Genomic DNA, 24,868 nt, shown 5'->3' with positions numbered 1-24,868 from the left:
GTCATAGGACAAGGGGTAATGGGTTGAAACTTAAACAGCAGAGGTTTAGACTGGATATAAGGAAGAAATTCTTTACTGTTAGGGTGCTGAGGTACTGGAATGGGTTGCCCATGGAGGTTGTGAATGCTCCATCCCTGGCAGTGTTCAAGACCAGGTTGGATGAAGCCTTGGGTGATATGGTTTAGTGTGAGGTGTCCCTGCCCATGGCAGGGGGGTAGGAACTAGATGATCTTAAGGTCCTTTCCAACCCTAACTATTCTATGATTCTATGATCCCCCACCTCTTGAGGAATATTATTAGAATTTGCAAAATGCAACAGATTCCATAGAGGGTTTAAAGGGCAGACAAATGGGATGATCGTTAAACTTTCTTTCCTTAAAAATCAAATTTGAAAATATAACATGGCAATAACTGCCATGAAGATGATTTCATGCAGGAGTTTCCATGTAGGGCTTAAATTTTGGCTTTAGGGGTGTGTACTTTTACCATTTTTGTGTCTGGCCATACTGATAGTCGATGAAATATTTAATTTTGTGTTCAATGTTTCTTTAGGACTGGGTAGGGTCACTGTTTTAGTCTTCCCCAGTTTATCAACAGCTGTAATTTCACTTCATAAAGCAAATGGATCCCAGGTGGCAGGTTAGCCCTTTGGTGTTTTGCTGCTGGTGTTCATCAGTCTTTTGAGCCCTGGACCTACTAGGTGGGCAGCCTATCTCCTTGTTGGAACTGCTTCAGCAATCTTATTCATAGATTCTTAGATTCACCGAAAGGTTTGTGTTGGAAGGGACTTTAAACTCATCTAGTTCCAACCCCTGCCACGGGCAGGGACCCCTTCCACTGGAGCAGCTGCTCCAAGCCCCTGTGTCCAACCTGGCCTTGAACACTGCCAGGGATGGGGCAGCCACAGCTTCTCTGGGCACCCTGTGCCAGCACCTGAGCACCCTCACAGGGAAGAACTTCTGCCTTATACCTAACCTCAATCAACTCTCTTTTAGTTTAAAACCATTCACCTTTTTCCTATCACATATTGTAACAACAGTGCTCGGAGCCTTATGGCAGGACCCTTCTGTCCCCTCCCTCTGCCTGCCTCAGGCTTGGTGTGGACTTCACATCATTGTGCACTTCTGCGGAAAGAAATGCTGGATGTTGTGGGTCTGGTGCTCTAAACATAATGAATAGGATGCTTTCAGAGCAGCCTCTCTCCAGTGTTAGCCAGGACCATGGAGTAATGCCATGTTTTCCTATTGATTTAGTGAGAGCACAGTTTTGTTATATATTATACAGAAATTAAGTTATTTTCTATTTTCCATGATTCCTTCTTCCCCAAAGCACAGCAGAAAACATCCTTCTCATCTTACCTCTGCCCTGCTCCTAGTTTAGGAAGTTGTAGGAAAATTCTATGGAAGAAGAAATAGCAGTTAGTGCCTTGTAGCCCCAAGACTTTGGGGTTGTGAAGTGCATGTGTAGTTCTTTCAGAGTAGTGTGGAATAGGGAAGGCACAGCTTACCTGTCTTCTTAAAACTAGCAAGTGCACCAGTACAAGTCTAGTGAGTTTATATGGACTTCTGCTCTGTTGTATACGAACCGAGACTAGATCTGTCTCAACAGTACTAGGAATTCCATTCATGAGCTACTAAAGGCCCACCATGCATGGTGGGATGCTGAGCCTGCCAGCTTACACTGGGTGTAACAGCTGGGTCATCTGCTGACTGTGAGAACCTTTTACAGTTCAGGAATTACATCTCCACATATTATTCATATGCTGGGCACAGGCATATGGTTTATTTTTAAGAGTGTGGAAGGTCAAAGTAACTGCAAATCTTTCTCTCTTAAAACTGCTATCCTTGAGATACCTTGGTGTGCAGCATGAAGTCACACACAGGGCACCTGGAAGTTTTCCAGCTCCTGGATGCTTTTGCTCACTCTGATGAAAATTCACAGGCTTTATAAAGCCAGGCATTTCTATGACACAGAGAGAGGAAAAAAAGGGCACACAGATCTATTCCTGCTTTGTCACTGCTCGCGTGTAGGCTGGTGTATGCTGTGAAGAAATAAGGGTTATACAAGTGTAGCATCCAGGTATACGTCTGTTCGCCTTCTCTCTCACCTTCCTTCCTCTCCTTGTAAGGAGCCATAAAAGAATCATTCTTCCTTATAAAGAATCATAGAACTATGCAGTAGTTTGGGTTGTAAACAACCTTAAAGCTCCTCCAGCTCCAACCCCTGCCATGGGCCAGGGACACCTTCCATTAGAGCAGGGTGCTCCAAGCCCCTGTGTCCAACCTGGCCTTGAACACTGCCAGGGATGGGGCAGCCACAGCTTCTCTGGGCACCCTGTGCCAGCACCTCAGCACCCTCACAGCAAAGAGCTTCTGCCTAAGAGCTCATCTCAGTCTCCCCTGTTCTGGCAGGTTCAAGCCATTCCCCTGTTCCTGTCCTTACGGGTCCTTGGCCAAAGCCCCTCTCCAGCTTTCTTTTTGGAGCCTTTAGGTATCCCTCTCTTGTTTGCCCTTTTTAGTTATTTATTAGTCATTGTGCAGTTTAAAATGCTTATGGAAAGAGTAAAAGTCAAAGATTTTTAATCCTTTTGAAACTACCAGGTGGGCAGAAGAAGAGCCACCAGAGTCAGTCCTGGAGGTGCAGGAGGGAGAGCTGAGCTGTCCCCACGTCCTGAGGTGATGGGCAGCTGTGGGAAAGGGAATTGGGGATCCCTCTGGACCCCTCAACAAGGCTTTGCTACCAAGCATTGGAAACATCTGGGGGATGTGGACGTTTTGGAGCTGCACTGTGGGTTGCGCATCTGCAAGTTGATGGGTGCTTTAATGCCTGACTTTGCTTCCCTGCTGTTCTGTCCTGCATCTCGCGGAAGGTGGCACATGCCTTATAAAAAATAAAAGCATTCAAGAGCTGTTTGGGTTATTTAAAATCTCACTTTGCACTTTCCAGGATATTTGGGCTCTGGTGTTTCTTTTCTCCTTGTTTATTTTCAAGCTAGGTGGTAGCACATATTTCATGCAGTTTTACACAGAGCATACAGTAAAATGATGGGCTGGATGGAAAATTCAAAGTGACTGTGTTGATTTAATTCCCATGTCAGGAAAAAGGTAGTGGTAAGAGCAAGAGTAGTCATGGCACCTGGGCAATGCAGATGAAAAAAGACCACTTAGATCCTCATCAGTCTCTTTTGATACTTTTATTTCTATGAGATTTGAGCATTTCACATCACTGAATTTACTTACCTGTTAACTCCTGTCTCAAGCTAAGTGATTTGGGAGCTTTTTTAATTGCCTGCCTGAGGAACACTGGGTGTTGTAATACATGCCATAAAAAAGCAATGAAAAGTAAGCATGATTATTTTATTGTCCTGATGGGAAAAGATAGGAGCAGTGTAGGAGACATCCTCTATGTTATGCTGAAAATCTTGCAGAGCTAGCAGTTGAATTGGGACACCTATAACACAGTCAAAATGCCTTTACTACACAGCCGTCTTTCTTCTTTTTCCATCTCTGTTTTGGCCTATCTGGTTGAAATATTGATGATTCTGCTGTAAGTCAAAGCTGGTTCTTTACAGATAAATACTGGTTGCAGTAAAGCAGCTCATGAGTTCCCCTTAGCTGCTCCCGTAGTTTTCATGTGGCCAAGACTAAGCATATGTTCAGTAAAGCAAAACCAGTCAACAGGTTTTTGCAGTGTATCAAGAGACCTGAGAAACACTGGGGACCATGATTTTATCGAGGAAGTCAAAATAGCTTCTTATGAAAACTGCTGTAAAAGGCTTGATTAATTTATTTATTGGTTCATTCTGGTGTGTAGCCATAGAAGCAGGTGCTGTAGGGATTGGGTAAGATCAGATTCATCATGGAGAGCAGCTCCTTGAGCAGTGTTACTTAACCAGGTCTGGGAACAGGCTTGTTGCTGCCAAGGTAAGTCATGGAGATATGTCTCCTTCCTTCAAGACAGAACTGAGTGGTAAACTGACACAGACAGAGAAAGGGTTCTTTTAAGGGGAAGAATATCAATGAATAACCAGCGAATCAAGGCAATAAGTCTTAACAGATATATACTGGAGGAGAGGGACATCTAAAGGAAGTGCTCTGAGCCCATGTGGCGTTTGAGCATCATTGTGGTCATCCTGTGGAGGAAGCACATGGCTTATTCTGGAGTTTCCTACCAAAGACAAGTAGTTTTAAAATACTGGGAGATCCAGTATCATTCCACTTTTATCTTCAAAGACACTTCCGATCGCATCCCAGCTTTCAAAGCCTTGTATATTTATGAACAGCCGTTGCAAGAAAGCTTGATCTAATTTTTGGAAGTAAAAATGTCAAGCCTGCAGTCTACTGTCTCGTCATGGTATGGGTTTGCTCCCAGTGGAGAGAGGTCAGTTTGACGGGTTATCCACAGGTATTTTAATGAACTGTGATAAATTTCTGCTTTTGGAATGGATTTAGCCTGACACTTCATGGCTGCCCTTGCAATTGTAAGGTCCTGAAGCTTCCCACCGGATATGAGAGGATGCTTTAGTAGTGGAAACATTCCATGTTTTATATGCTCTGCCAGATTTAGTCTTGTCATGATCTTCCTTGTTTCCTTCCTGATGTTCAAACACTGCTTTGAAGGTGGCATTCTTAATTTTTTTTCACTGTCTTTTCTTTGGTGCTTGTTACCAGAGTGTATGAACCTTTGTGCTACCACGAACACACTTGGACTGACAATTCTCCTCTTTTCAGATGAGGACAAAAGGTGTAGAAAGCTTCACCTCAAAAGGTGAATGAGATCAGTTGTTAGATAAACAATTTTCCCTGTGAGGGTGCTGAGGCACTGGCACAGGGTGCCCAGAGAAGCTGTCGCTGCCCCATCCCTGGCAGTGCTCAAGGCCAGGTTGGACACAGGGGCTTGGAGCAGCTGCTACAGTGGAAGGGATCCCTGCCCATAGCAGGGGTTGGAACTGGAAGAGTTTTAAGGTCCCTTCAACCCAAACCATTCTGGGATTCTATGAAAAGCATCCCAATTAGCCATGTGTGGCTGCCCTGTCACTGAGTTTGGTAGATCAGCTGAGCAAATCAGTAACACATGCCACTTTTTGTCAAAACTTTGAGTACCACTCAAAGTTTTAAAACTAATTTTTATTTTTTTTTTAACATGACTAATATGTTTGTTGGAAGACAAAGCTACAGAAAAAGTCCTTTTTTTTTTTTTTTTGCATAGAGTTTGAGAATAATTAGGTGCCTAAGGACTAAAATACTGAGCAAATACCCACTTCATATAGTCATGTTATGGGAAATACTGCTGAGGAAGGAATGGTGCTGAGACATTTTGCTGTTTTGATTCAGTGGGGATAGTTAGGTCTGAATATTAATATTACCACTACTAGTAATAATAATAATACATCAGCTGTAAAATACCGTATTGACACAGACAGAGGTACCTGTTTTGTCCCACTCTTTCTGAAAACAAAGGGTTTGGCCCAAATATTAAAGACAACAGCACATTTTTATATCTTGCTGTCATCCTGGGCCAGGTTTGGTCAGGAGGATCCATTCTTGAAGGATCTGCCAAGGTGTAGGTGAGCTGAAGCTTCACACAACTCAATTGTGTCAAGACAGAGATTTACGTGTGGCCATGAGTAAAACCTTGCTGGAGCTGGATAGTAGCAGTGAGCCTCTGTTCAGTATCATTCAGAGATTTTAGTTCTTCTACATTCAAGTAGCAGTTGACTGAAGACCTTTGAAGGTCTCATTGGTGCTAAAGGTTGGAATTGTAAGGCCACATGCTACTGTGAATATAACTTGAGGTAAAAGAGAAATTGAAAGATGGGACTTCCCAGCAAATAGGTCGCATCTCTAAGTGTGAGCAAACATATGAAGTACATAGTCTGCCTCCCTGAGAAGCCCACCCAACATCAGAGTGCCCAAATTGTGGTCCCCTAAGTAGGAGCTCCAAGCTTACACTTTTTTGGAGTGCTCTAGGGAACTAACACAAAAGGTTGCAGTTTTGGTTCAAATAAATTCCCACTACTAAAAATAAGAAGATATTTCAAAATCATGAGTCAGAAAGTTTCACCGAAAACAAGTTGAGACATGCCATAGTGTTCTTAAAAGAAATGGTTATTTCTTAGAATGAGAACATTTCAGTTTGTCATGATTTCAGGATTTTCCCACAGTTATTTTTTCCCCTTAGCAAATATTATTATTCAGGTTTGTTACATTCCTGAACAGTTTGACACTCTTCAGGGCTCAGTTTTAAATCATGTTAAACTTCTGCTACAAAACCATTGAAAACAAGGCCAGGTTGGATGGGACTTGTAGCAACTTGCTCTAGTTGAAGGTGTAACTGCCTGTGGCAGGGGTTGGAACTGGATAAGCTTGAAGGTCCTTTCCAGCTCAAATCAGTCTATGATTCTATAAGCCACACACAGTACGCTGTTGCAGAAGAGCTGATGGACACTGGGAGGAAGAAGACAAGACACTGATTGAGAACAGTGGGTTGACCTTCCAACCACTCACCTGATCATTCCCAGAAACAGTTGCTGCACTCTGGAGTTTCACTTGCAAAACAATGAATGTGCTCACTGCTGCATTCTGAACACCATAGATGATGACAACATTTATGGCTACTGTTTACTACTGTTGGTATTTGACCATGAAACGCCTTCCAAGTCCCTTGGCTGCTTTAAAAATCTTAATTTCTGCTTTTTCCGTAGGCAGCAGCTATTGTTCGGTGGGTTGGGGATGGCTGACTTGATTAACTGACCAGCATTTCCTCAGGGAGCATTTGCGGGTGATTGAATTTCTTGCAATCAACAGCCCATTGCCCCTCGCACCCCCATTTTTCTTGGTGACTAATTGATGATGACAGATGTCACCTGCGTGGTGACACCAGTCCTGCCTTCACAGCTCCAAGGAGGGGGAGTGATAGCGCTTCTCTGAACGCAAGAGCTGATCACTGGTGGGTTTGCCCATTGGTTTTGGGGGTTTTTTGTGTTTTTTTACAGTGCAGTGTCAATTAATTAATAAGACCTCTTCACTGTTTTAATGTAAACAGCCACTAAGGTCATATTTGCCATTGATTTTTTAATTTTTTTCCCTTGCAAATGTGAATAGCAATTTTCTCAGCTGTAAAAACAAAGAAATGGGATGTAATATGTAGACAGATGTGCATGCAGGCGTGCCTGCCTTTCACATTCCAGGAGAGAGAGAAGACAGTACACATACCAGCTTGAGTTTGCAGTTGGGGAACTGCTTGGCCAAGCTGTTATCAGAACAAGATTGGGTACAAAACCAGAAATACCTCAGATATACTGCTGTTAAAGAAAGTACTTTTGTATCACCTATAGGTGGCTTTTTAAAATGAAGTAATGAGTAGTGGCCGTGCCTGTGCTAAGAGTGCCGTGTCTGTACTGGCATGGCAGTGATATATGTGTGGATGTAGCATGTGTTCATGGAGGATGGCAGCTCCTACAGTGGGGAACACCAGCTCTCAAAAACTAAGGAAAACCACTAAAAGGTCTCCTTTGCTGGCAGAGATGCAGTCACACCTGGAACTTTGCTGCAATAGTGGTTCCAGGCAACTCTTTGAACCCAGCACCATTTGAGCTCGGTCAGCAGGACTTCATCATCATTGCCTTGACCCAGACAGGCTCTTTTGCATAGGGTAGCCCTTAGGTGACAAGAGCTGATGATCTGAGAAAAAGAAAAGCACTTTCTTCTAATTCTGATCAAGCATCTTCACTGCAACAGTGCAAATACTATCATCCCGCGGATGTTCTCCTTTCAGCCCCTGACCTTTTTTGCCTTGCCTTTCCTGCCTACATCCCATTGAAGGTTCAATAGTTATTCTCAGCTCCAGAAAGGGGCCACAGCTGTACAAGGTCTTGTTTTACACATGTAACCGCAGATAAGTGTCTCAGTTATATCTTCCTTAAAAATAACTTTCAGAATAACCATTGGGCAAAAGTGCCCTTTATTAATTTGAATTATGGGGTCTTGTAGTTCTATATTGCACTACTGAATTTCAAAGTAAACACAGGCAACGCATCTTTTGACTCTTACAGGTGATCCAGACAGATTATATTTTAAACTGTGCTATTCATTTGATAGTTATGTAGCTTTCTTTAGCCAGAGCTTACCCTTTGTCTCTGTGACAATGAAATATCTGATCATTTTCTGGACTTTCGCCCTACCTTCTCTTGCTCCTCACCTCAGCACACCTTAATTTTGAGATCATAAAGAGATCATCCAGCTCCCAAGCCATTTATCCCTTTCTTGAATTCCATATGTTTTGCCACCCCTTCAGGCACTCTCCTCTGTGGAATATGAATAAAAGTAAAAGCTGCTGAGTCTTCTATGGGAGAAGTGAATGTGTGATGTGATGGTCTTCATTGAATCAGAGAACCACAGACTGATTGAGGTTGGAAAGAACCTTAAAGCTTATCCAGTTCCAAGGCCCTGCCATGGGCAGGGGCACCTTCCACTGGAGCAGCTGCTCCAAGCCCCTGTGTCCAACCTGGCCTTGAGCACTGCCAGGGATGGGGCAGCCACAGCCTCTCTGGGCACCCTGTGCCAACGTCTCAGTACCCTCATAATAAAGATTTTTTAAAGTCAACATTTGATACATATTTCTCTTGGTTTTCCCCCTTGTCCAGAAAGGTGGTGAGAAATTGAGGTGATGAGCAGAGAATAGAACCCTAGAGTAGCATGGTTGTATTGAAAGTGTATCTTGGAGGGACAATTCAGATGTCCGAACTTTAATGGGAATGGGGAAATGTCCGTTGGATCTGAGGTTCATGGCATGGACTTCTGGGCTTCTTTTCCCTCACTAAGTGTTGCTGCAGCTGCAGAGTCCCATTGTCCATCCTGGGGGCAGATCCTGCGGGCTTCTCTATGGGTGTGAGCACCACCGCCCCTTTGGGAGGAGCATGTAGGAGGGGAAGCACAGGCTTATTTTTCTTGGATGCATCCCTGTTTACTACGTTCAGGTCATGCCATTAAGGAGATGACTAGAGTCCTTCCTCCTTCTATCACAACTCAGCAATGAAGCTGTTATCCTGCCATACATCTCTCTTGCCTGTACTTGAGAAAATGAGGCTGGCAAGAAGGGAGAAGCATAAGTGTGTATTTAGCTTCTGATGTGGTTGTTACTGCATAGGGTGGAACTGTCAAAATCTCCCCAGTCCCTCTGAGATTTTATATTTCATATACTTATGTGCTGTTTCCAAAGCACAAATAGCTTAATCCTGAGAGGTGTTGAGTTGGGAGTGTGTTCCTCGTACAGTAACATCAGGAGCTGTTGACACACATGAACTTCAGTGATTTATAGCAAGGTTCATAGTGTCATAAAAGAGGCATAATAAAAATTAGTACTGCATGACTTGTTTCTAAGAACATCATTATGGCACCAAGTAATAATGAATTGCGGAGCAAGACGCCAGAAGGGAGGAAGTATGTATGGCAGGGAGGACAGATCTTTTATTTGGTGAATTAGTATCACTGCATATGGGCTGAAAATCTCTAAACATATGCTGATGTACCCTGACGTCCTGGCATGTGCTCTGTGTCACTGGTAAAACCCGACGTGTGTGAACACATCAAATGTGGATGTGTGCACTCTCATATGAGCTGTTCCAATGTGACCTCTGCTGGCATTTGGGGAGTGGATTTCAGCTCCAAGTGCCTGAAGAAATGCTTTTGTATGCGACGATTTGAAACTGTGTTGTATGATTAATTGGCTGGATAAAAACTGGAAAGGCCAAATTCTGTAAATGGTCCCCAGGAAAGGTAATAGGAGTTGCTTGTGCGGAAAAAGGCATTTTGTTTGACCATAAGTAATGAGTTACCAGTAACTTGTCCAATCTGATACTTATTTTGGACAGTAAATGACACCTATTTCATATCTCTGTAAAGGTCATCTGATAGAATGTCTGCTTTTCTCCTAGCTGCTAGAAACAAGACCAAAATTCAATTTAGCAATCAGACCAAAACACTACGATTCATTTGGGCCTTGTTTCTCTGTTTCACCAATTTTCACCTATTTAATTACTTAACATGGGAAGATGAGAGTTCCTGAATCCATGTCCCAGGGCTTTCCCAGGGACTGTCTTCCTGCCACAGGTTAGCTTTGGGTTTTAAAAGTGGTATTTCATCATGAAATCTCAGACAAAATTTTGCAAAACACAGAATTTTATCTTGCATTCCATGCATGTCTTAACACCAGTGATGCTTCCAGACACATGGGTTTCAGAGGCCAGCATCCATACATTAGAGGTTTTGCCTTGTACTGAAACCAGCTTCTTTAAGTGGCATAAACACTTTGTACTTGGCTGCCTTCCTTGATCAGGAGGAAACCAGTTCTGATTACTGTCTCAACCTGTTAGTGGGTGTATCTGGAACATGTAAGCCATGTATTGTTTTTTATATTCTGAGTGAGGAGCCCATTCCAGTGCCTCACCACCCTAACAGTAAAGAACTTCTTCCTTATACCCTCTCTAAACTTCCCCTGTTTAAGTTTGAACCCATTACTCTTTGTCCTATCACTACAGTCCCTAATGAACAGTCCCTCACCAGCATCCTTATAGGCCCCAGTCAGACACTGGAAGGCTGCTATGAGGTCTCCACGCAGCCTTCTCTTCTCCAGGCTTAGCAACCCCAACTTTCTCAGCCTGTCTTCATACAGGAGGTGCTCCAGCCCCTGATCATCCTCGTGGCCTCCTCTGGACTTGTTCCAACAGATCCATGTCCTTTCTATGTTGAGGACACCAGAACTGCACACAATGCTCCAGGTGAGGTCTCACGAGAGCAGAGCAGAGGGGCAGGATCACCTCCTTTGACCTGCTGGTCACGCTCCTTTTGATGCAGCCCAGGATACGGTTGCTTTCTGAGCTGTGAGCACACACACAAGCTGGCTCATGTTAAGTTTCTCATCGACCAACACCTGCTCTGAATCTCTTCTCTGCCCAACCTGTATCTGTGCCTGGGATTTCTCCAACCCAGGTGTAGGACCTTGCCTTGGCATGGTTAAACTTCATAAAGTTGGCATCAGCTCAATTCACAAGCCTGTCAAGGTCCCTCTGGATGGCAAATGAATCTTGTTATATTAAAGTAACACTGTGAAAATACAGCTTCTCTCATCTGCAGATCCTTGGTGCAGTCTGTTAAATTAGAAGCCATTTTTTATGTGTTACAAATTTAATATAATTGAAAATTCATATTTTTGTGGTAACCAGTGCATTATAAAATTAGGCAACTTATCTTCTATATCTCAACATTCTGTTTGATTTAGAGTTCTTCTATTTCTTTTCTTAATGTACATCAATACTGATTTATTTGTTTAAAGACCATGAATTAAGATTTTTTAATCCCTTCTTTAAAATTTAATAAAAAATTTTTTTGGTGGTGGTGTTAGTATGTTTTTTTTTCAGTCCATCCTTGCCATGTGGGAATGGCATCTAGACCCATATCTGAGGCTTTTCCCCAGAAATCACTGTCAACCCCTCAGCTTCCCAGGTCTGCCATTTAATGATGTAGCCATTAAAGTAAAAATTAAAATAAAAGGGCATTCTGTACGATGAAATGGGAAAATGATTCTTTGAGAAGTGTCTACATTCTTAAAAATGACAAACCCACTAAAATTGGTACCTATTACAGATCTCATTTAAGGATATCTCGCTGCAAGAGTACTTCACATTTTCAGGTGGTAGGTGTTACATATGCAGCATCTCTTCAGTTATAGGTATCGCTGCAGCGAGCTCTTTTTCTCACTTATAACTTTCACAGTTTGCTCTATGGAAGGTGTAAGATGGGTCAAAAAGCTTCTGAGTAAAAAAAAATTAAATTAAAAAAGACTAAATTCTCTGAATGCAGGAGTGTAAAAAAAGGAGCGTATTTGCCAGGTTATTCCTATACTGAGCAACACCAGACAATAAGCACTTCTTTGATGCTATTTCTGGAATTAAAATTCCATGTAAATTGCTTTTTCTTTTAGCACTGAGGACTTGGAGATGGGAACAGATTCATGCTCCTATGTCGTACTTGAAATTCCTGATATACGAATAACTGATTTAAAGTGCTAAAGCAAAAAAAAAAAATGTTGTGAGGGAGAGCAGGGAAGAGACTTGAATTAATCAAAAAGATTTATATTTTAACTTGAATAAAACATGGGGGGGTTGGGTGTCTTTTCTGAATGCTTAAATGCATTCAGTGAATTTTTCAAAAGTATTTTAAAACTGAAATAGAATTTAAAAAATCACCTCTATATTAAAAAAACCAAACCAAGGAATTGAAATAGTTGTTAGAAGACATAAAAAATGCTTCGAGGTAGTGTCTTGGCTGAAAAGTTTCATTTGATGTCTTGAAATGTCATTTTGGCGTCAGGGTATGTAGGCTATTTAGGGAAAGTGTGATTTGCAGCAGAAGGTTGAAGATAGGAAGTGTGATGGTTTTCTCATTTTTGTTGAAAAAGTATTGAGTTTCAGATCTTATCAGTGAACTCTAATTGGCCATATTTTGAAAGTATAGACAGCCTATAGTAGATGGTCTTATTTTAACAGACTCTAATTGTAAAATAGGGGCAATTGCTTCACCAGTCTTTGCTTAGGTAAGGTTATAATTAAAAAAAATAAAAAATATGGATAATGTCATGGAATTAACCACTTTCTGTGAGATACAGACAGCTCCTATATATAGCCCAATCTCTTTCTGTATTAACCTATCCCCCTGAAAAATTTGACTAATTTTAAATTTAGGCAACTTGCTAAACGTATTAACAGGTGTCAGTGTTCTATGTGAACTAAACACGAGTAACCAAACCTACCAAATTTTAACTGCTTTCAAAGAAGAGAAGCCAAACTCAGATTTATCAGTTTAAAGCCTGGACCTCAATGCAGGTTACCAGGATACCTTTTAGACCAGTGTTATTGACATACAAGAGAAATATTTTCTGCATGTACCATAACTTCTCAACTTTTAATTTAAACTTACAACTTCTTTATTTAAACTTTTTTTCCCTTTCCTATTGACTTAGTAATTATGTAAAAAAAAAAACAAAAAAAAACCCCAAAAGCCCAGCAAAAGTGCAAATTAATATTTTTTTTGTACAGAGGTACAAAACCTTTGCTGACATCTGTCTGTGTATATATATCTCTGTATCATCTATACCTAATCTATATCTATATAAATATAAAGTCCCTCTGATCAACCAAGTGAGATATTTTATGACTTGGATTTAGAGGACTTTAACCATGCCTTTCACAGGGAAAGGCTCATGAATAAGCCCATACCATCTTTTGCCACCTCTGCTTAGCATTATTATTTAATGTTATATCTTCTTGATACCAAATCTCATGTGGGATATAGCACAAGGTGGGGTTTTTATTTTCATTCTTTCATCGTCTTTTGCTGGTCTCTAAGAACAACATGTAAAGAGTAGGTATGTGCTGCTAATAGGATCTCCTCCCCACTTGCTGCTGAGATAAATATATATGTTAAAAAAATAAAATAAAATAAAATAAAAGCAAACCCAGAAATTTTAAGTTGGGGCTGTTCAGCCTGGAGAAGAGAAGGCTGCGTGGAGACCTATAACAGCCTTCCAGTATCTGAAGGAAACCTATAGGGATGCTGGTGAGCTTCATTAGGGACTGTAGTGACAGGACATGGGCTAACGGGTTCAAACTTAAACAGGGGAAGTTTAGGTTGGATATAAGGAAGAAATTCTTTACTGTAAGGGTGGTGAGGTACTGGAATGGGTTGCCCAAGGAAGTTGTGAATGCTCCATCTCTGGCGGATGCTAAGGTCACAAAACTCACAGCTGATTCTAGACTTTAAATAATGGGGGTTTTGGCTCTGAATGTGAGGTGCTTCATTTGGCTTCTTAAATGGAAACATAAAGATCAGTTTCCATCAGGTCTATATTCAGACCTTCTCTGTTGATTGCATACTCATTTGCACACATAGGAAAGGAATCAGTCCAGTTGTATGTTTGCTTTCAACAGAGGTAGATGATTATTTGTACTGCCGCAAGAGCAGAGAAGATGCACTTTGTAAGGAGTTAATGTAAACTGCATCAGGCTGAAATCAGAGCTTGTCAAACTGATGAAGATGGTTTAACCAGTGGTGGATTGATCTTGTGTAGTCATATGAAAGATTGAAGGATTTCAGGCGTTACTTGCTGAGATAATTTCAGGTTATGTCTCTCTATATTGTACTATTGCAATGCATATGCTTGCTATTCACTGCTAACAACAATAAAAGTGAAATTGCTTTTGTCAGTGATAGCTCCACAGTGTTTACTGAAAGCCAGAGCAAAATATATGCTTAGTGGCCTGGAGTTTCAGCCCCAGTCTTGCTGCTTTTCACCTCAGTTTTTTTGCTATTATTTTCATAAATTGAAAATAGATATACTTCTGTGAGCATGAATTCATGAAAGCTATGGATATATCTTCAATTTTTTGATACTTTTACAGTGTATTTGAAGGTAGATACAACTGTTTGGTAGTTTGAATAGCTCTTTAGGCTCCGTCATCTATCTGTGTTAGGTATATGTACTCATTTTCTATGGGGGAGCTTAGATACCTGTATATATGTAGTCATGTACACACAGTCACCTAAACGTACATGTGTGGACACAGGGCTGATCATAGCACAGGTTTATAATTCTAAATAGGTTTTTAGGGAAAAGAAATGCCAGGCTGCTCTGTTCCACCAGGAAGATGGATATTTGGTGGAGGAATCACAGACCAGGTGTTCTATATAATTAAAATAGATTTGTTTATTGTTATTATAAAGAGACTCATAAGACGGATTTTTTCCCAATTCCTGTGTTTGACTTTAAGTTCCAGAACTCTGTCCATGTGTTTTTTTCCAATCTTGCCTTTGATACTTCTCTAGAAATGTTTACCTATATCAGCCTTCACTAGAAGACAGAAACACACATTTATAATGCATGAGTCAATGTATAGAATAGACCAGAAACCAAAATCTACTTGCTATGAAGCAATATAGTCGCGTTGTTGTAATATAAATGTACACAGAATTATACTGTGGCCTTGTGTTTGCACATTATTTAGATCAGTGGCCCATGACTAAGGACGCTAAACAAAACCTCAGTGCAAATAATGGATCACAACTTTGCAGCCAAGAGAGCTGAGACTATGGCTTAATATTTTCTTTCAACACATCATTACTCTGGAAATGCCTCTGGGAAATTCCTTAATTCCCTCTGGTTAGGAATTGATCACAATAAATAAGAGGCAATAATATTTCTTATTAATAACAGCAAAATTAATGGCTTTTAATAATAATTTAGGGATAATATAAGAAAACACTAAGCTATTATTCAATGAGCTTCACGCTTTTTACCTAAAGCTATTCCTCATAAGCTGTTTAGATAATACAATGCTGTTAATGATCTCACAGTAAATTAATGCTACTAATATATTTCATACTATATGCATAGGGAACTGACCAAAGAGGTCTGCAATAATGAAAAAATTAATTGCTTTTTGGTTTTAAACCAATTGTGAAAACCTGCTTTTCAGGGCTGGTATAGCCTGTGAATTGGGATCTTATACATCATTTTTCTCTCAGTGACAGAAATGCTCCATAAGATGCATGTGCTGAAGCAGGAAGCAGCTGATCACTTCAAGTATTGTTGAAAAATAAATATTTTTATGTATTTATGTTGGCAGGCCACCTTTTACAAGGATTTGGTGAGAAACAACTGAACTCTTAAACTACATAAATACGTACTCTTCTAAGATGAATTTTACTGCTTGAATCTGCAGTTTAGGCATTTCTGCATTTTGCACATAGACTGAATGCTTTTCCATAAGGAACAGCGTTAATATTAAGTTTCACTGTCATTCTATCCCACTTTGATACAATTATCTAATAAGTCGTGCAGAAGCACCCTACTTAGTTTCTGCTCTTCCCAAACCAGTTGGTTTGTACACTTCAGGCTTTGAATAGTCAGTTCTTGTTTGTTTATGCCATCTGCTTGGGGAACAAGGGACAAAACCAGTGAAACAGGAGTGAACAAACAGTATCATACTGATCAGTTGTACAAGAAATACCTTCACTTATCACAAGGAAGTAGCCTACTTAAGTTTCGTGTGTTGCTGTTCACATTAGAGGATGGCTCGGGGTGACGTGTCTTAAGGTGTGATTTTACTGTTAGCTTTTTTTCTCTCTCTCTTTCACCCCCTGTCATTTTATTCACGCTTCTTCCATGCCTCCTTGGCCCTTTGTTCTGTAACACCTCAGCTGTGTCCACCACGGCACCTCCTGCCTGCCCTGACACCCCTGTGCCACCAACCTCTCTGACTGACTCGTCTCCTTCCCCTCCAGCTGTCCCAAGTTCCAGTGTCCTCCCCTCTGCTCCCCGAGATGTGGTCCCTGTTTTGGTCTCCAGCCGATTTGTCCGTCTCAGCTGGCGCCCACCTGCCGAAGCCAGAGGCAGTGTCCAGACATACACGGTCTTCTTCTCCAGGGATGGCGTTAACAGGTAAGCCCCAACAGACCATGGGTCTCCTCTGGATGGGGGGTATAGTCCTAGGAGGGTCTGAGATCTCTGCAGGTATCTTGCAAACGGTTCTCAGCCCTGTGTTCTTCTCCCCGTGGTACGTTTGTAGCTAGAAGTGTCTTTTGTTGCTGTGTATCTTTTTAGACATCCTATCAAGGGTTATATAAATGTGCGCATTGTCTTGGTCTGAAGAGCCATTTGCTTTGAGTGATGTCTGTGGATCTTACCTCCTCCGGTTATTACTCAACTGTCTACTATAAAATAAAGTTTTATATTTTACCTTTCATCTTCCTCTGAAGACACAGGGTCAAGTGCTCTTTGCACTGCCGGTGGAGGGAAATTTTTTGAGCCCTAATCAGTCGGAGAGGAGATTGCTTTTAGAGCAGTGCAAATGGTGTAAGACCTTCAAAGCAGCCAGGAAGCAGGCTGTGAAGATTTTACATGATTGCAAATATAGTGGAACACAGGGGGCTGTTCTGGCCACATGAATTAGAGCTTCACAGAAGACAGCTCTTTTGTGACAATGGCACTATAGATTGTTTGGTGTTTGCATGATTCTTCATTATATATGCTCATTTCACACTTGGAAAGGTACTGCATATTTACTTGGGTTTTGTTTCATTTTCCTAACTTCCTAAATGGCTTTATGCCTGAGAAAAATTGTGTGTTTTCTCTTTTTGTACATCATTATGAAGAACTCACTTGAAGTATCCTGTTCTGTATTTCACTGCACTTATGATACACTTCAGCTACCGGCTGGTGACTAGTACTTGTGTGTGCTGATGGCAGTTTGCTTCTGAAGGGACTTCAATAGGAATCTATATTCATTTAAAAAATGAGCGGATGTGTATTGGATTCATGAGAGCTAAAGAAGCAGGACCCCACAGCTATCAATGTGGCAGACCATAACACGAGCTCATCTGAAAGAGCTTAGTGTTACAGGCAAAATTTCCTGCCCCTGTCTGGACATTCTGAAGCTTCTCATCTTAATCTCCAACAAGGTCCAGCTTTCCTTTATAGCCATATAGTCATTTATTCACCTAAAGGGTTGTAAAGCACTGGAACAGGCTGCCTACAGAAGTGGTGGAGTCCCCATTCCTGTAGCTATTTAACAGACATGTAGATGTGGTGCTTAGGGACATAGTTTAGTGGTGGGCTTGGCAGTGCTGGGTTAATGGTTGGACCTGATAACCTTAAAAGTCCTTTACAACCTAATTCTGTATATTATTATTTATATCAAATTTTATATATAGAAGTTGTAGACATTGACAGGTACAGCAGTGGTACCTGCTGCAAGAGGCTGACACTCCTAAATAGAGATGTCTATCCATCTGGCCTGGCTGAGCAGCCTGAAAGGGCACAACAGTCAAAGTACTTGGAATGAGGGTGTGAAACACCCTGCCTCTATAAAAGAGAGCTCTTCAATTCAAGTTTGCATTCCTGGGGCCAGTGCTGGAGGCATCTTCTGCAGCAGGGTGTCACTTGTGAGATAAGCAGCATGTAGGCAGGGGGTGAAAACATGGGTTAGGAGCCAGTTTTGTTGTGTTTGGTTCAAAGGTCAGACACGGGTATCTCTGCTTCCACAAATCCTTCCGAATCAGACTGTGAGCAGAAAGGGGTAGATGGGAGCAAAGTGAGACAGATGGGGCACAGGTTCAGAGCTCTGATCTCCACCATACATCTAATCGAGTCTCCAGGTGTGACTAGTTTATATGACACAAGAATTACAGTTCAGTGGGGCTTTGGGAAGGGGGTATACTGGAGGTTGAAAGGACTCAGGGAAGGTAGGAATTGGCCCTAGCAAAGCAACTGATGCAAAGAGAACAATGAATGAGCTCAGTGGGAAGTGAGGAAGCTTAGCGGCTCCCTTGTCTCTCCCAGTTTGGGTACCAAACTGGGGTTCACATGGCTGAATCAGATATTTTTGCACATACATGTCCTAATGTTTGTCTGCAACCATCACAACCAGAAATGACAGAACAGCGTGCTTGCTGTGCATGGGGATTTCATCACCTTACCTTGAGAATGCGCTTTGAGATTTGTTGCTGAGCATGAAGTTCCCATGAAGTAGCAATACTGGAGAGTGCTCTTATAGTGGTATCTCATTTATTTTAACTGTCTTAAAAAACATCAGAGCTGCCACACACAACTAGATTGAGTCATATTCTAACTCAGTTTATCAGTGGAGGAGAAAATACACTCTTCTATGAGGCCTCTAAGTAGTGGTGTTTCTGAGGTCAAACAAGGTAGAAAAAGAGCTCACCCTGGATTCCCTTAGACTTCAAAAGAATTCTTCTTCCAGAATTTCCATCATGCTGCTCACGGTGTGTACCAGACATAGAATGGGCGATTGGACTAAGGCATACTATGTGTACCAGATGTATGCCTTAGTCCAACTATATGCACACCTTCACAAAGTCTCCTAAAGAAGATGATGGGCTCTGTGTTAGGATAACTAAACAAATAAATAAGTGAAATGAAAATTACACTATGCTCCCTCCAGCAAGAGTTTCAGAATACTACTTCTAGTTTATAACTTTTGAATATGTACCTGTAGTCTTGCAAACTCTCAGAAAAACTTTGAGATAATGTAGTTTTCCTTAAGGGAAAAAGCTTCTACGGATTTTTGGAGTTGTTCATTGTTTTGCACATTATTTTTGCAAAAAAGCAGATTTTTCCATTTTGCAAAAATAAATATTGGATTTGACATTAACCTCAGGGATGCAAAGGAATTGTCAGAGAAATTAGTGTAAGGCTGCAACAAGACGATCTTGCTGAGTTTGAGAGCAGTGAGGATTCATGTGGCAGCTGGCAGCATCACTGAGGCCAGCACAACACATGGGGCACTCAGACATTTAGGGAAGCATCCGGAAAAATAGCCTCCTGCATTTTGAACTCCTCTCATAAGGGTTTTTCAGCACAGCCCTTTCAAAGTAACCCCTTTTGGAAGTGATTGCACTTACTGTCGTAGCATAATCATCAGAGCCCTTCTGATGGGAGGCTCTTTAATCTTCATGCTCAGCTAGGCATCCTGCGTGGGATCAAACAGTTTTGCTTTCTGATAAGGATGATTGGAAACAGCACTTAAAGGTGAAAGGCAAGCTTCTCAGAAAAGGATAAAACAAACCTTAAATCTGTGAAGAAATAAATAAACAGCCAACCAATACACCTGCACTCAAAGAAGTTTCTGGCTGAGATGAAAGTTCAGATTTAAAATTGAGATATTCTATAACTTCTGCTGATAATAGCAGACTGTTGATGAAAAACTGAGATCCTTCAGAAATGGAAGATTTAATGGATAGAATCTGCCAGTAGATATGTAACTCTTAGTATACATCTGATTGTGCTTATTTTCTGTTAAAATATAGAGGAATATAAAATAGCAGAATATAATGCATGCATTTCAGTGCATATCAGTCTCCAAGGTATAGATATGTACAAACACACATAAAAAAACATAAAATCCATCCTGTCTTGCTGGAGAAGCATTCCAGAAGAGAAAAGAGTTTAGGTTTTGTTTGATGTTATAAGCTCACTAGGAAAAACAAACAAAATACCACTATTTTGTATGCAAGTAATAAGATCATCCAAAAGTTTATAAATACATAATTTACTGATGTAATGAGTAAATCTCTGCCTTTTTTGATTTATTTCCCATTTTGTGCTGGGGTGCTGCCCAGATGGTGATATCTGGAGCATGGTGTGTCCTTTGGTGTTGGGAAGGTGGAGATGATGCTTCATCTCCAGCATCTCTGACATCCACATGCTGTTGAAACTTTAATTGTAAATAATTAAATTACATTATTTTTTAGCTAAATCTGGTCTTTGGGTGGAAAGCACTTGATCCATCTCCATCCTTAAGGCCCTTCTAAACCAACAGCATTTGTATCCGGTGTTTCCTAATTTTAGTTACAAACTGATTCGGAATAGCCTTTTTTTTCTTTTGCTCTAAGCATTTGCAAAATGGGCCAGATTCAATATTTAAATCCACAGAGAGGTCCAAATTTTGATCTGCTTTCAATGATGAGATTTGCTCTTGGCCTCGATGTTTGTTCCCCCTTTTCATCTGTCTCTGCTGGTTGGCTCCTCATTGAGCAAGCATTGATTCACTCAGGCATTTGATATTTATCTGGTAGTGTACTAGTCACCACATTGTTTATTTTTCCTGATTTGCTCTTGATCCATTTCTAAACCAAAAAATAACTCCTCAAAGGTAATACCAAGACACATTTAATTACCTGTGCATATTTTTAAACGAATTCTGCTTTCCCAGTGAGAATTTACATCAACGTACATAAAATTTAAAATTTAATTTGCAATAAAAAATCACTGTATTTGTTTCTAAAGAATGATAAATATTTATGTGGTGATATTTTTCTGTTTAGCATTTTAGATGAGACACAAAGCCACAAAATACTGTTCAGTTTTTGATTGCAACCTTTGAAATATCAAGTTGGCTTAAATAGTTGGTTCTGGTTTGCAGCTAGCCTGTTTTAACTGACTGTTGGCAACCATTTTTTCCAATAAATGAAATTAAATGCTCAGAACATAAAAGGGGAAAAAAAAAAGAAAAAAGATAATAAAATTACCCTGGAAATCAGCATTGCAGCTGAACATAAACTGCTTTGATCAAAGACTCTCTTGCAAGATTGGGACCAGTTTTATTTTCAGATAAACATTCTCTAGAACTTGTTTTCAGCAACCAAATAATAAATGCATCAATAGTCACAACAAGCTAATAGATGTCCCAGTTCAGATTCCTACATGTTGCAGACTGAAGAAATGAATCAAGGGACTGTTTAATTGAATACCAAACCTCATATTTGATTAAGGCCTATCTTTCGAATTCAGCTGAAGTGCTAAAATATCATTCCCAGATGATATATTTACATTAGTTTTGAGGTTTACTTAATATAATCAAGGACTTTATGTTATTTTGGGGAAGAGTGATAATGGGACATAAAAAAAGAACTCAGGGTAGTAAAAGTTCATCCATTATAATAGCATTCATTTCACAGCAAGGAGCATGAACATGACTTGTCTTACTTGAAGTAACTAATTAGGTGTTTGAAACATTATAAAAGCATTTGTTACACACCTAGGAGATGTATGGGAACTGTAATTAACTTTTTTTACATGCTGATATTATAATGTAACATGATCTTCACTCACTGGAAATTACATGTCGAAACCTCCATTTTACAAGAAAGTGGATGACCTTAGTCAAGGTCTTTTATTTTTAGACTGTAATTTATGGCCTAGATGGGTTTTAAAAAGAAAACCCCAAATGTAAAGGTGCCCAGTTCGAGGACGTTTGGTGCTTTTTAGTTGATTCCTACATTTCTGTAACATCTGTAGTGCATTAACCCCTCGCTGGCAAGCAGGAGCAGGTGATGGACTTTTGGGTGCTCATATCACCTAACTTCAGCCCAAGTGCATGTCAGTGGGACAGGCTGCTTGGATAAAGGCAGCCACATCCATATGATGTGCTTTAGATAATCTTACACTTATCTTCATAAAATAGGTGTTATATTCAGAAGTTTTTCTCCTTGCTAGCTGGAGTGTCCATGGTGTCACAGAAGAAATCACTACCAGCTTTGACATTGGCAGGCAGCTTGTTTAAACAAAAGGAATCATCATTTCTCACGATGTAAATACATTGCCATGGGATATCACAGAAACAGAGGAGTTAGAGGTTTGACAGTTTGAAAGTGATGGACCCATTTGGGTGTCTGTGATCACCTGGGTGCCAAAATTTCAAAAACCTGTGAAAGGAGAAACATGCCAGCAGAATAACCAGGTATTTCTGTCCTGTGCCAGGAGAATAACAAGGTACTTCTGTCCTAGTTCACTTATTTCTTTCAGTTTCTGTTATTTGTCTGCTGCCAGGTTATGAGGTGGGGCTGACTGGGCTGCTGGCTCTTTTGCATCTCAGCCCTTTCTTCTGCTTTATTCCTCTTGGTCTCAGTCCTGGGGTGTGTGTTTGGTTATTATTCAGTCTTAGGAAAATCTGTAACTATATTTTTATACAGCCTTTTCTTATATATTAGGTTACAATTATAGAATCATAGAATCATAGAATAGTTAGGGTTGGAAAGATCATCCAGTCTGATTATAATTTAGCATCACACCCTCTGCAAGCGGTACTTTCAGTCTCAGTCTGAGCTCATTTATATTTGCTTAATGACATCTTATGTGCTGCCCCTAGAGTTAAAGGTAGTCAGCAGTGGATGTGAAACATAGAATCATAGAATAGTTAGGGTTGGAAAGGACCTTAAGATCATCCAGTTCCAACCCCCCTGCCATGGGCAGAGACACCTCACACTAAACCATGTCACCCAAGGCTTCATCCAACCTGGCCTTGAACACTGCCAGGGATGGAGCATTCACAACCTCCCTGGGCAACCCATTCCAGTGCCTCAGCACCCTAACAGTAAAGAATTTCTTCCTTATATCCAATCTAAACCTCTGCTGTTTAAGTTTCAACCTGTTACCCTTGTCCTATCACTACAGTCCCTAATGAAGAGTCCCTCCCTAGCATCCCTGTAGGCCCCCTTCAGATACTTGAAGGCTGCTATGAGGTCTCCATGCAGCCTTCTCTTCTCCAGGATGAACAGCCCCAACTTTCTCAGCCTGTCTTCATACAGGAGCTGCTCCAGTCCCTGATCATCCCTGTGGCCTCCTCTGGACTCGTTCTAACAGCTCCATGTCCTTTTTATGTTGAGGACACCAGAACTGCACACAATGCTCCAAGTGAGGTCTCACGAGAGCAGAGTAGAGGGGCAGGATCACCTCCTTTGACCTGCTGGTCACGCTTCTTTTGATGCAGCCCAGGATACAATATCCTTCATTGCCCTATAGGCAGTGTTGCATTTGGTTGATGCTTTAGATCAGATAGCTTCAAAACCCAAACTATAGGAAGTAAAACATATAGAGGTTTAACTTGCTCAGTGCTTTGCTGTGGGGCATGAAGGGAACACACTGGCTGGCCAAGAATGCGTAACTTCTTGCTTTGATATTTCATCATGGGCTGGGGGCAGCCCAAAGCTTCTGCGGTTCAGTGCTGCTCCCAAACTGGAAACCATCAAATTGCCAGAGAACAGGGCTGTACTCAAGCTAATTATCCTTGGAAGTGATGTGTGAATACTATGAGATGGAATGTGCTGCAGACACCTCCAGCCACTGCTATCCTGTGTGACCTGCTGTTGGGACCAGCAACATTTTACTTGGACTTGCATTTATCTAGGAATGTACTGGCCCATCTTTGCAGATGATGAGCTTCTTGGGTTCACCAGCTTGAGAGCTCTGATGGGCCTGGGTGGTTTTATAGCTCCTAGTTTGCACATAGAAGTGTCCTGGGACATAGACTTTAGCAACACCATTGAAATCCCATGGAAGATGAATACTGAAGGTGCTGATGCTTTTGGAAATGAGTGCATTAGAGTCCAGTCAAAACATTTCCTTGGATGTTTTTGCATCCAAGGCTGGGATGTGAACCAGCAAACACAGGTCTGAGAAGAGGAACAGCAGCCCTGGGTCTCTTTGTGCCTCTGTGACAGGGCCGGGATATAATTCCACTGCTCTTGAAACTCATCATCAGATACAAAAAGGGCTGTGCCAGAATTTCATTCCTCATCATCACACTTCACACCTACATCCCAAGCTACACAAACTGAGAGAGTCATGCTGGTTCAGCCTCGTTAGTCTTAAATGATGGCTTGATTTTGCGTTAGTCTTAAATGATGGCTTGATTCTGCTCAGGAAGTCACTCAACAGCAGTGTGAGTGCTGAGGGCACTGGGTAGGTCTATGGGGTTGTTTGGGTTTTTTCTTACTAGACAATAGGAAAAGACTTACTGAAAGAACACTGCAAACCATTCCACCTTTCCGGACTTACATACATATGTATCACCACCAGTACTGCTGTCACAGAGAAGTGTCAAAACAGAGACCTGACTGGAGTTTTCTTTTATCACATCGTCCTTTTTCCTCTCTTGCTGCTTTACTGCTTTTTTGGGATCGAAAAGTGGTCTTTTTACTTCCTTGCTGTTAACAAAAAGATATATACAATGAGATACATTCGCTGACAATACCATTGTCCTGCAGGTAGGAAGACACTGAGCATATTTGTGTTTCTTTCTTACTGCTGTAGTTTCCTGCATCTTAAAGAGTTCAGGAAAATATCTGTTCGGTTCAGATGTTAGGGGCCATTTGACCCCCCTGCAGTACCGCTGCTTTCAGAGTCGTTCTGTGGGTTACAAATATACTGGAGTCATTTTCAATGCATCTGGACTCCTGCTTCTACATCTTGAAAGTAGAAAGCAGAGATAAGAGGCAAGAGAATAAAATTAGCCAAG

General features: G+C 41.1%; 1 protein-coding gene across 1 annotated transcript in view; it reads left to right on the top strand.

Annotated features, from left to right (window-relative positions):
• DCC (DCC netrin 1 receptor) overlaps nucleotides 1-24,868 on the top strand; it is a 428,960-nt gene that overhangs the window by 231,708 nt on the left and 172,384 nt on the right. Inside the window, exon 9 of the mRNA XM_034072648.1 lies at nucleotides 16,338-16,494. Within this exon, the coding sequence (XP_033928539.1) occupies nucleotides 16,338-16,494 (157 nt within the window). The remainder of the gene's footprint in view (nucleotides 1-16,337; nucleotides 16,495-24,868) is intronic.

The sequence above is a fragment of the Melopsittacus undulatus genome, chromosome Z (genome assembly GCF_012275295.1).
Source record: "Melopsittacus undulatus isolate bMelUnd1 chromosome Z, bMelUnd1.mat.Z, whole genome shotgun sequence".
Lineage (NCBI taxonomy): Eukaryota > Metazoa > Chordata > Aves > Psittaciformes > Psittaculidae > Melopsittacus > Melopsittacus undulatus.
This window is presented reverse-complemented; position numbering and strand designations above follow the sequence as displayed.